The sequence below is a fragment of the Myxocyprinus asiaticus genome, chromosome 12 (assembly GCF_019703515.2).
Source record: "Myxocyprinus asiaticus isolate MX2 ecotype Aquarium Trade chromosome 12, UBuf_Myxa_2, whole genome shotgun sequence".
Classification (NCBI taxonomy): domain Eukaryota; kingdom Metazoa; phylum Chordata; class Actinopteri; order Cypriniformes; family Catostomidae; genus Myxocyprinus; species Myxocyprinus asiaticus.
In genome coordinates, this window is record NC_059355.1 from 28,145,846 (window position 1) to 28,159,180 (window position 13,335).

General features: G+C 38.5%; 1 protein-coding gene across 6 annotated transcripts in view; it reads right to left on the reverse strand.

The window, feature by feature from the left end:
* Window positions 1-8,032: 8,032 nt before the first annotated feature.
* LOC127449395 (leptin receptor-like) overlaps window positions 8,033-13,335 on the reverse strand; it is a 91,916-nt gene continuing 86,613 nt past the window's right edge. For all 6 annotated transcript variants that reach the window (XM_051712788.1, XM_051712789.1, XM_051712786.1 and 3 more), the window contains 2 exons: window positions 10,366-10,441; window positions 8,033-9,759 (listed from right to left, as the gene is read on the reverse strand). In XM_051712788.1, coding sequence (XP_051568748.1) covers window positions 8,953-9,759; window positions 10,366-10,441 — 883 coding nt within the window. In that variant the 3' untranslated portion in view covers window positions 8,033-8,952. The remainder of the gene's footprint in view (window positions 9,760-10,365; window positions 10,442-13,335) is intronic.

Consider the following 13,335-nt stretch of genomic DNA (forward strand, 5'->3'; position numbering starts at 1 on the left):
AGTGGCAAATTATTTTTGAGAGCTGCAGCTGCGATTGCAGTATAATGACTTACATTTCTGTTTATACATCATTACACAAACCATCGTATGATTTCAGACTTACGAACAATGGACTACTTTGTTGTCTTTTTGTTCTTTTTGGAGCTTAACAGCCCATGGTCACTATGTATGAACTGTCATAATGTGAAAAAAAATCTATTTGTAAGTTTAAAAATGTTTTATTTGAAATCTCTTGACAGGCACATGTTTATAATAAAGTTATGGCAAAAAAAGCGTGAACCATTTCTTTGTGTTCCATTGAAAAAAATAACAGTATACGAGTTTGGAACGATATGAGGGTGAGTAAATAATGACAGAATTGTAATCTTTGGGGAAACAACCTTTAAATTACCATTTTTGTTGCCATTGTGAAATGTTTCTAGGATACATCCATTGCCAACACAACAAATATGGGTAGCTTTTCATTTGTTAAATTGTGTATCCTCGTTTCATTTCCTTGCTTCCTTTCCCCGATTCTTAGCTCCACCCTCTTAGGAAATGAGGAAAGGAAGCAAGGAAAGGAAACGAGGAGAGAGAAATCAAAGCAAGACGTGTTTGAAGAATGTAATGTTCTTGATCACTCGTACCTCTCTTCAGAGCGTGTTTTTGTGCAGCTGCAGTACCTCGGCGTGCTTGCCTTTATGTTATTGAAAATGTATTTATTAATATATTCATAATAAATCCAAATAATTCATGATATACTGTTGAAGTATGTGACAATTATGGTTTATTTAAACCGCAAAAGTGAAACATGAATTAAAAGGGAGGATAATTTATACGTGCATCAGGTACTTCGACCAGTACGTCTTCTGCATAGGATGCTCCGATATTTCCTCGCTCAAGCATTCTCGATAAGCTTCCTCCGTCCTCGATCTTTGCGGTAAATTTAGAGAATTGGTAGGCTCTTCATGATGGTGGACTACGATCGTTTTCCGGGTCACGGGCTCGAGGACGGAGGAGCGTGGAAACGAGGATGCACAATTTAGGAATTGAGAAGCACCCACATTCTTCCAACCACTGGGATGAACTGAAATGGATATGACATAAACCTCTAATTTTATTATACCCTCCACAGTTCCAATTAAACATCGCCTGCAGGTACACCATCATCCACAACACTTTTGTAATAAAATCTCCTTTCCAATATTTTTACTGTGGGGCTGTCAAGCATGTGAAGTATGTCCTTAAGCTGTGAGGTTATTTAACCTATTTAACAACAATTAAAACCAACTAAGCAGACATTTGAACTCATTAAGCAGTTATAACCACCTTTAAAGGAATAGTTCACCCACAAATTAAAATTCCCTAATCATTTACTCACCGCCATGCCATCCCAGATGTGTAGGACTTTATTTCTTCAGCAGAACACAAAAGAAGATTTTTTTTTTTTTTAAATATCTCAGATCTGTTGGTCCTAATAATGCGAGTGAATGGTGGCCAGAACTTTGAAGATCAAAAAATATATAAAGGCAGCATAAAATAACTCCATAGAACTCCAGTGGTTAAATCCATGTCTTCATAAGCGATATGATAGGTGTGGGTAAGAAACAGACCAATATTTAAGTCATTTTTTTAATATATATATATATATATATAAATGTCTCCATTTACTTTCACTTCCAGATTCTTCTTCTTTTGTTTTTGGCAATTTGCATTCTCGCCACCTACTGTGCAGGGAGGAGAATTTATACTTTAAAAGTACTTAAATATTGATCTGTTGCTCACCCACATCTATAATATCTCTTCTGAAGACACAGATTAAAACACTGGAGTCGTTTGGATTACTTTCATGCTCCTTTATATGCTTTTTGGAGCTTCAAAGTTCTGGCCACCATTCCCGTGCATTGAATAGACCAATTTTTCTAAAAATATTTGTGTTCAGCAGAAGAAAGAAAGTCATACACATCTGGGAAGGCATGAGGGTGAGTAAATGATGAATTGAGAAATGAGAGAATTTTCATTTTTGGGTGAACTATTCCTTTAATGTTAGATGTGACTAAATCTTGTTCATGAATACTCTTTCCATCTTTTGAGATGTATTCCAGCCTTGGGATATTTATGCAGTATACCTGTATAAGTCGCTTATTTAAATTGAGATCTTCCTTTAAGTAACATGTTCTGTTGCTGTACTTCTATGTGTGATATACAGGAAGCAACTGCAACAAATTTAAGTTATTGTTCATGTAGTAGTTTAACCACTTGAATAGTTCCTAAATAGATATTCTGCCTTTTTAACTCTACTACCAACACCACCACCACCACCACCACATTTTTCCTGTTAAGACATATAAGTAGATGACAAAAAGGGACGTACTGTCATGATCTCGCTCTGTCTGTCCTGTTGTCTTTGTCTGTTTCTCGTCTTTGTAGGTTTAACTGTATATGAGTACATTGCTGTCCAGGCCCCTGTGGCTGTCGACGAGCCTATCCAGACCCCGGTGGCCATCTACGAGCATGTCCAGTCACCAGCAGCCTTCGCCCACTTTGACCCCTCGCCAGCAGCCACCGCTCAGTCTGTCCAGTCGTCAGAGGCTGCCGCCCAGTCTGTCCAGTCACCGGTGGCTGCCGCTCAGTCTGACCACGTCCAGTTCCCTGCGGTCACTATCTGGACTGACTCCTACCCAGCGGCCACCGTTCAGGGGATGCTGTCATGATCCCGCTCTGACTGTCCTGTTGTCTTTGTCTGTTACTCGTTTTGTGAGTGTGTACTGTGCATGAGCACATGGCTAGCCAAATGTTTATGTTTGCCGTGTGTTCTCCCAACTCTGTTCCCTCTGGAATCTCCCCTAGTTTAGTCCTTGTTATGTTTATTGTCTTCACCTGCTCATGTGCTCTGCCTGTATACATTGTGCTCCCTTTCCTCTTGTGTTTGTCGGATCGTTTTTTTTCCACCTGTTGTTCAGTCTGTATTTCGTTTGCTCAGCCTCAGTCCGGTTTATCATTTTGTCTTTCAGTTTAAAAGATTGCTATTGTTTTGCTTTTCAGTTTTTATCACTTGTGAGTTTGTTTTCCCTGTTTGTATTTTTTCATTTAATAAAATCTTTATTTTGCATTCCTGCAATTGGGTCCTAATTTCTGACACATTCCATGACATGTACTATAGGTGAGTGACAGAGATATTCACATTACATTTCTCTGTATGGCCCCCGAGTTTCATAACAGAAACTATACCTGCAATACATTCATTCTCTTCAAAGGCTCTATGGACATGGACAAGTCTGAGATTTCACCTGGATTAGAGAGGTTTGTCGATATCTGGTATATTGCTGATATATTTTCAGGCAGCTGGGGATTTTCTGTGCAAATATTATTCTAGAGGAGAAAATTCCAAGGCACTCACATGGTATGAATTAAAAAGCCTTTATTTAACTGGGCTACAACATCTAAAATGACCAGCATGTTTCAACTAAGAAAGCCTTCATCAAGGTACAATTCCCCAGTACAAAGAGGCACAATATATAGTCTTGGCCATCAGTGAAAACATCAACAGCTGATCAACTAGTGGGAGTGGCTCACAAACTAGCTGTAAGGTTGCCAAATATTCAGATGAAGTAAAAAATAACCAACAGATAGTACACTTAAAACATCAACAACAAAAATTACAAACACACACACATCACACATACACATACATACATCCATATATGTTAATTCATATCAATATTTATAAGAATCTACAAAAAAGGTGTAAAATATATTTCATTAGTAACACCATTACTAACGTAGCGGCACGGTGTGTATATATCCAAGAAGTTTCTTGTTGAAGTAGATGTTTTAATCTATTACCACCTCTTATTGAACATGGGATAGATTCTAATCCTGTCACTTTAAGGGAGCCATCACTGCAATGGCCCACTTCCTTATAATGTTTTGCCATTGGATATACCAAATTGGAAGTTCGAATTGCATATTTGTGTTCGGCCACTCTCATTTTAAGCGTCCTTTTTGTTCGACCAATGTAAAAATGTACACATTCACACTCCAATTTATAGACAACATAGGAAGAATTACAATTGATAAAAGACTTAATTGGGTGTATTTTGTTTGAGAAAACATCAGTAAAAGTTTTTGTTTTAACCATGTTACTGCAGTGATTGCAATCCCCACAACTATGATTGCCTGCTGAGGGCCTCAACCATGTTCTCTTTTCAGGAGCAGGAAGATAGCTACGAACAACCTTATCCCTAATAGTATGTACACGTCTGTTACTAACAGATGGCATTTCCTGAAAGACAGCACGAAGAGCACCATCACTGTTGACAATATTCCAGTTAGATTTAATGATTTGTTTTATTTGTGCTGCTTCACGACTATAGGCTGTCACTAAGGGTGTGTTCACACTTGTTGTTCGGTTCTCTTGGTCCGGACCAAAAAAGAAAATGATACATTTAGTCCTGGTTCGCTTAGCGTTCGCACTGGCATTTTTAACACCTAACCTAACGATACAAAACCAAAGGCATCAGGAAAAAGTCACAACCTGATTGGACGGCTTTTATGACGTATATTTTTAACGGAACTTGCCGAACATCCAAAACAATGCTGGCTGCTGGGCAAAATGTGCTCGTTATGTTTATATATGTATATATGGTGGTATTTTTACCAGCTGAGAACAAACAAAGAGCTAATAAAATGTGTAAAGGAGTCAAAACAGTGCCAGGAATTCCTCCATTGCACACACAAACGAAGATATGCTGCAAAGACGGCTGACGGCGGTTCCGACGCCTGTACCGAACTGTAATGGGCAACATAGCTCCTATGATGAGAAGAACCAGGTATGCTTGAGGTCAGTATTTAAGGCAAATTACTTCCTGTTTTTTGTTCCGTTTAGACGTCTTTGGTCCATGTTGCATTCATATATAAATCGAACCGCACCAGAGTTCATTTGGAAGTGGACTGAGACCCACTATTCAGGCGGTCTCGGTCCGCTTGTTTGGTGCGCACCAAGGTTCGGATGGCAGCGTTCACACTTGTTCAAATTAAACGCACTAACAGAGTAATCGCACCAGAGTTCGTTTTAATCAAACCAAACCTGCCAAGTGTGAACACACCCTAAGTGCACCCGATTATTCGAGTGCTATTGTTTTGTTTAGAGAGCAACAGAAGTAGATCTGACTCTTTCAGTGGCACGTGTGAGAGTCTGTGTGTCATATCCCCCTTGTTTGAATCTATGAAACATATCATTCAACTGAATTTCAAAATCATGCTCTAAATCACAAATTCGTTTACATCTTTGAAACTGGCCATATGGTATATTTTCAGTCAACCAAGGCGGATGGAAGAGGTTGGCTCTGAGGACAGTATTATGGTCTGTTGGTTTTCTGAAAATCAAAGTATGTAAATCACCATTAGGATATCAGATTATTTTCAAATCAATAAAATGTATCTTGCTCAATGAGTATTCCAAACTCAGTTTCAAATGATTGTTGATACCATTAACAAATTCATGAAAAGTATGAAGTTCGAAAAGACATCATCAGTATATTTGCCCCACCATGAGTGGGATCATTCAATTTGGTATATCCAATGGCAAAACATTATAAGGAAGCAGGCCATTGCAGTGATGGCTCCCTTCAAGTAACAGGAATGGAATCTATCCCATGTTCAAGAGGTGGTAACTTCAACGAGAAACTTTTTGGATATATACACACCGTGCCACTACGTTACCTGGTGTTAATGAAGAAATCGATTTGCCACCTTTTTTGTAGGTTCTTATAAATATTGATATGAATTAACATATATTTTTCAAATGAGCACCAGTGGCTATCTCTCTTTTTTCCCTCTTTTTTACTTATTATTCTAGAGGACTTGAAATGATGGTAAATAATTCACAAAGCACAGATCAGGGACAATGTCAAACTATTTATGGTGTTTCTAATGTGCAGCTTAAATAAAAACTTACTGCAAGACACACCAGACATACAGATAGATCAAAGTAGTGTCTCAAAATACTAATATAAAGTCCAGAAGTTTCCCTGCATCCATACAAATATGGTACAAATCAGAGAAAAAACAGCCCTCTCTGGGATGCTAGGTGATGACTGACCCAGATCTGGATCAGATTTAATGTTGCACATAGAGCTGCCAAGGGAGTCTCCAAATTTGTTGAGCTGGATAAAGCAGGATATAGGAAAGTGTGTATGACAAGCTGACCTGTTTTAAATGAGATCATTAAAGCTGTCTTAAGTAGATTAAGGAGCAGTGTCAAAGAGTAGATCAAATGAGGATTGCAGTCTGACCTGTTGTTTAAACCATTATTGGATTGAGTCAGTTTTTTCATCTCAAGAGGTATGTTAAGGAAATATCCCCCTTTCAAATTTGGAAGCTGAACACATTACAATTAACCGTCTTAAATGTTGCATAAGGCATGATCAAGCATGCTGCATTATGTGTAATGCTAATAACAGGTAAGTACCCTAATGGTTTTATGGAAGCTCTGTCTTTATGGCTGCTTTAGATGTAAATATAAAAAAAACAAAAACAAAAAAAAAACATTACATTTAATATTTTTACATATTATGTAATTAGGTCAGTCATGGCATGCAAAGACTCAACACAGAAAAGTGTGCATGTCTGATTACATGAATTGAACACTGCTATGGCAGGTGTACGTATGTTGGCATTTAAAATGCAATCGTATAGTGCCATCTGTCGGTCGTGCTTGAAACACATCATTATGGGTTCATCGACTGGGAGAATAATTATGCATATCAGTTAGAATACGGCGAGAATACTTTTTAAAACAATAACAAATACAAATTGATATTTAATGTTATAAGATGCACTTGAAATCATTGCTCACATTGTACATGGACAATGAAAGGTTCACTTTGTTTATTAGCATGTGTTGCTTACCGACCTGTGTCTTTGTTCAGTTCTCAGGGACTACTGTCCAAAACTTGCTTTTAACTTCTTATATATATTATACAGTAATGTGCAAAAGTCTTAGGCACATAAGATGTTTCACAAGAACATTTGTCTATAAGGTTATTTATATCTTCAGCTTTAGTGTGTCATAGGAAATAAACATTTTAGACTCCCAAACATTCCTTTTGCAAATAGAATAGTCTAGAAGAACAGGGAGCCCTGCAACAGATGGCATTGCCCCCATATATTTTTTTTACCATAGTAATGTGCTTGTAAACATAGGCCTATCAAATTGAACTCTCATTGAATAGGAAGGAATCTAACGGTTCATCAAAAGAACCATCTCAACAGGAAAATTTGTTCATTAATATCAAAGTTCATGTTCAGAGTTCAACTCACTAAATAATCTAGTTCCCCAGTTAACGGCTCACCAATATGCAAGATTTTCAGCAAACATTGACTTAAATTTGGGTCGGTTCTTCACACAAAGCTATTTAAGAAGACTTAATTTTTTTTATTTATTTATTTTTTTTTTTTAAGAGTTATAAATAAATTAATTAATAAACAAACATTAAGGTGTGCTGCACACATAAATGTTTGTTTATGCATTCATTTACTTATTTATTATCTATTTATTTATTATTTTTTACTTGACAGACATAAAACTGTTAACTGTCAATTAAGTACAGACAAGAAGAGCCAAAAGTTTCTAATATTGTCCTGCACAGACAAAATAACAACATATGATTTTGATACTACATGAGGGTGAGTAATGTCAGAATTATTAATTAATTATTGAGGGGAATTTGTGATTTGCTAAATAGATCTAGACTATATAATATTTATAAGAAGAGAAATTCACTTCAACTTCTCCCAATTTATTCATATTTATGTACAGTATTTGAAATATTTTTTTTCTTGCATTTGTCAGTCTAATATAAAATATTGCCTAATTGTTGGCACAAAACACTATAAATGTTACATAGGCCAAGTTAATTTGAGAACTACTCCCATTTGTAATACTTTTTCAGGAACTGAGCACAGATAATCATTGCTCTTGAGTAAGAGACTGTATTAGCCTTTCCCTCAAAACTACATGACAACCAAAATAGAAATAATGTGGTGGATATAGAGTCACATAAATAGTTTATTTGGACCAGAAAAATAGACAAGGAATACTTGTATGTTGAACACACATTCTTACAGATACTCTGCAACATATATGGCCAGATTTATTCACTGACACTTACATTCAAACATCTTTTCATTAGAAAATATCAGACACTGAAAATAGATGACATTTTATGCTCAAAATATTTGAGTTTTTAAAAGAACACAGACCTCACTGACAAAATACACATTCATATTGAATGATTAAGCCCAATGCAAATGCAGACATGAGAAGCTATTTCTTCACAAAGCAGATATCTTAATGGATACCACTTAAACTGGACATTAAACTGCAGTTTATGAAGCACCTATAATGTGCAGACAGCCACTAAACCATGACTGTAACCAGTGTTTTCGATGCCACACTGGGAGAAAAAAAGAATGTCCTTCAAACTCTTCTTGTTAAAGCACTACATTCCAGTAAGTGTGGTCTGTGCAAGATTTTACTTCAGCCTTCAAATGCTTATGAAAGATTTAATAAAGAGTGGAAAGCAGCAAGTTCCAGTAATTACAGGCTTATCATCAACCCATCAGTGAGACATTCAGAGTTTATCTGTGAATGCCTTTAACAACTGAACCTGGAGAATCTGACTGTAATCCCTCAAAGGTATAATACACAAATAAGGAATTAGTCAAATCGATCATAAATGTCATTTGAAATAGGGCATGTAACATTGGGATGGCAATTGGAGACCCATTAAATTGGTTTGGCCGTTTTTCCCCAGAATGCATGAAAAGGTCAGGGCAAGGTGGTAAATGTTGACAGGTACAGTCTGAGGGTGGAAAGTCAGTGAGGCATCTTCATACAGTATTTGACCTCCAGATCAAAGATCAAGAACATCATCCTGTAAGACCACTAGGGGAGCTGTTCTCCTTATATCAGGGCGGATTAATGCATTCAGTTTGAAATTGAGGCAGATAAAGAGGAATACTGTGAGATGCAGCATTCGAATCACTGGCCGTTGAATTTTTGCACTCCAAAAGAGGCCTGGGATTCACTCCCATAACTATTTCCTCTTTGCAGAATGGGAAATCTTCATTCTTCTCCCATCCAGTCTGTGCTTCCTCATTAAACTCTGTCTCTTCCTTTTCCTTTTCCTCCACGTCCTTCTCCTCTTCATTCATGTCAAGGTAGTAGAGGTCTTTGGCTCCGCCTGTGCTTTCTGAGGCGTCATCCTCTTGTTCTGATGTTTCCGAGAACTCTTCCACAGAGTTGTAGGAGCTGGAATGGCGAGGATTGGCGCTGTCAGAGCCAGCATGGTTCTCCCGGTCCCAGAATCCTCCAGGGAACGAGCCAGAAATGTCTGAGTTGTTGGCGGAGAAGTTGCCTTCGTCGCTGGAACCGCTCAGGCTCTCTTGCTGCTTTCGAAGGAGCCCAGGCTGATCAGAGAGGAGAATGTTTGAGTACGTCACTGAAGACTGGCCTGATGTTTCTGGAGTAGCAGCAGAACTGGAGGCCTCCAAAGATAGAGGTTCTGAGGAGTCCCCCAGAAGGGGAGAGCTGGTGGTTGTCCTTTCAGTGTCTTCGGAGTTGTAAAGGAGAACTTCATTGTCTTTTTCATGTTCAAGTGTAGGAGGATGAGGTTTTTCAATTATCTCCACCTCACATATGCTCTCAGAAACCAGCAGTAGTGGACAGGCAGTGAGACCTTCTGGGTGAGGGAACAAGTTCTCCATGGTGTCAATCTGCAAAGGAGCGATAGACAGATTTTGACAATGTTCTAACTGTTTTGTCTCAGCATTAAAGATAAAGTGTGTAATTTTTGTGGCACTAGTGGCACCAAATGAAATTGCAAACATTTAGTTGAGCAGCCTGACTGGGCCGGCCATAACAACAATGGGGAGAATTTTGAGCAGGACTGTATTTATTATGTTTGTCCAACTAATGAAGTGGGGAGTGTTTGAAACTTTTTTTGAACATAGGCATTTTATTTGCTATTCTGTTGGGTGCTGGTAATGGTGCAGAAACTACACACTTTACGCCTCTCACTGATCACCTTCTTTTTCAGATTTATAGTATCAGAACCTAATTGTTGGACAAATAATGAAATTTAAAGAATGCTTTATGGCTTCGTTTATTAATTTAATTTGTTTAATCAAAAGTGTATGTGCACTCTGACGGTCACATCCATTTCTCAAATGCATATAATGCAATCTCTGTAGCCCCTAATGTCAAGGCAGGAACACTAAATATTGATATGCTTATACTGTATGACAGCAGATTTCAAAGGAGAACATTTTTAGCTTTTTTATTTATTTATTTATTTTTTTATAAAGGCCATACACACTGACCTGTCTGAAGTCCATTCCCTTGGCCCAAGAGCAGTTGTTGGGATTTGGAACGTCCTTCCACATCAGTTTTCTCATCCTGCAAGGTACAGATTGTGGGATTAACTTAAAATTCTTTCAAATTTCTTTAAAAATAAACACATTTTTTAACCATTTTGTCTTTCTATTATGTTTTTTGTGAGTTTATAGTGCATCCTGATATTATCACCCACACAATTTATGGTACTTGGAACTGTAAAGCATTAGCACAATAGCTCTTATACTGTACCACCGTAATTACTGACAACTTCCTATGGCAGTCGGGCTTTAAACAAGCCTTTCTAGTGCTCATTTGTTAGCTGAAGAGCGTGAATGACAAGGTAAACGCAGCCCAGATTTAAGCAGAATAGAAATTAAAACATGTTTATATAGTATTCTTTGGTATTTTACAATCAAACACTAAAAGAAAAGCAATGTTGCAACTTGTTTATTAAAATTAACAATACTTGCACTGCTGCCACTCCTTAAACAAGTTTGATAGGTATGTCCCTTTTTGTGGTTCACATAGGCAAGTATTATCATGAATTACCATGTAATCAATCTAAGCAGATGAATACTATTACTTAGTTATTTCATTGAGGATCATGTGAAATATCTACCCTCAAGCAAACGGCTAATTATCGTTATTGTGATTTATGTACTATATGTACATTCCTTATGCGCACTGTAAAGTTGACATATTTATTTATTTAGCTACATTTTATTTAGTTTTTTTCTTTTTATAAAATCACTAAATATTATCACTATACAGTATTTTTCAAACAGGGTTCGTACAGTCATGGGGAAACTTGGAAAGTGGAAACATCATAGAATTTGAAAGGTGCACTCATTTAATAAAAGCTGTTTTATTATACATGAAGAGGGTCCCCTCATGGGGGCTGCCATGGTAGGATCACATGACTAACCCAATCCTATAGTACTCGCTTAATCTCAGTAACCTCCCTGTTATTGGACACTTAAACTCATGGATTAAATTAATTATGGGTAACTATTGTGTTTGAATGATGCTGTATCCATACCACTAGGTGTCGGTGTAAGTCCATGAGAACAAGTTCAAAAAAGAACTGCAACTTTAAAATTGTTTGCAGGAATAGGAGTCACGTGACGCCATGTGAGGTTCGGACGTGTGAACAGCGAGCTCTGCGTATTTTGCTAATTTTAATACTTTTATGTCATAAACCGGTGAGATTCGATACACCCTGATCCTTAACTGTTCTAGGAAGACAATATGTCAAAGAATTCAAAATCCTCAGGCCCTGGAGGCATAAAGGGTGCTTTCACACTGGCAATTTAGTTCAAAACGGTTCACATGAAAAATTGGTAATCTGAAAGCGGTCATGCGGACTGGGGAGCGCACCATGGTACCGGACCCGAGACTACCTGTAGGAGGTGGTCTGAGTTCGGTTGCAATGGAACTGTAGTGCGATTCGCGTGAATGAGAAAGCAACTCGGACTCGGGTGCACACTCATTCAGGAAGTAACCTGCGCATGCATTTTAGCCGGTGACGACATCTATCTATCTATCTATCTATCTATACACCTTATAAATACTATATACAAATACTACTATAGGTTATAAATATAGGGTACAATAGGAGATGACAGTGGCGATAACTTCACCTTGGACACGAGCGTGAATAAGCGTGCAGTGTAAACAAAGATGCAAATGAATTCCTTGCAATCATCTGTCTCCTCAAAAAACACAGTTTGTGAGTAGCAGCAAGCCGCCTTCCCCTGGACATCTGATGAGTTACGCCATGAAGAGCACATATACGCAGTTGTCGTTCACTCTGCTGTGCATAATGGCACCAAAATATGAGGAGTCATGTTGTGTTCTCCATGCGTGTTTGTGATGACATTAGATGAACGTAAATGGACCGGGGTTCGATAGAATCAAATCAGTGTGAAACCAGACCAACGCTGTGGGGGGCACCGGGAACAATCGCACTCGGAAACGGACCGCAGCAAACGTGCCCAGTGTGAAAGCCCCCTAAAAGACACTTACGTGCTCAAGATGACGCCCCTGATCAGGTCGCAAGCCCGGAAGCCAAATTGGCCGAAGAAGTGAAGGAAATTCATCAAGAATTGTTGAACGTGTCGGCAATGCTTACGAAGGTCGTTGCTGACATGGAGGATCTTGCTGTAATACATCGATCAATCTCTGCCATGGAGATGAAATTCACTGAGGTGGTTACAAGAGTGGGGGATATCGAGAAACAGATCGATTATCTGGAGTCATAGGAGAGGGAATTAGCTGCTAATCCACTAGAGACCAAGGTAGATTTGGAGCGCATCTGGGAGAAGTTGGAGGACTTGGAGAACTGTAACTGGCGGAATAACATCCGAATTGTTGAAATTCCTGAGGTCGAAGAAGGTCGGGATATGGTGAAATTCCTGGACGGGCTCTTTCCGAGCCTGCTCGACATAACAGGCCATAAGCTGGAAATCGAATGAGCTCAAAGTGTTCCAGCTCACGATCCACTGAGGGAGACAGGCCCGATCAATTCTGGCCAAATTTCTGAGATCATCCAATAAAGATCTTGTATTATGCGAGGCGAGGAGTAAAGGAAGGCTTTCTTGGAAGAACCACAGCATTTTCTTGTTCCCAAACTTTGCGAATTCGATGAAAGAAACGTGATTGATTCAAGGAATGCAAGAAACTCTTACATCAACGGAAGGTCGCTTTTACACTGATGTTCCCAGCCAAATTGAGAAAAGATGCTAAGGATGGCCGAAAAGTATTTACATGTCCCCAGCAAGCGATGTCCTTCATAAAGTCAATGGACTGAGTAAGTTATTTTTTGGTACTCACATTGCAGCCAAGTGGACCGACTCACTGAATATCCACTTGATCATCCGAGGAAGCTGAGCGCCTTTTTTGTTTCTTTTTGTGCTGGTTCCGCCTAGCGGCTGGAGTTTGTTTTGTGTAGCAGC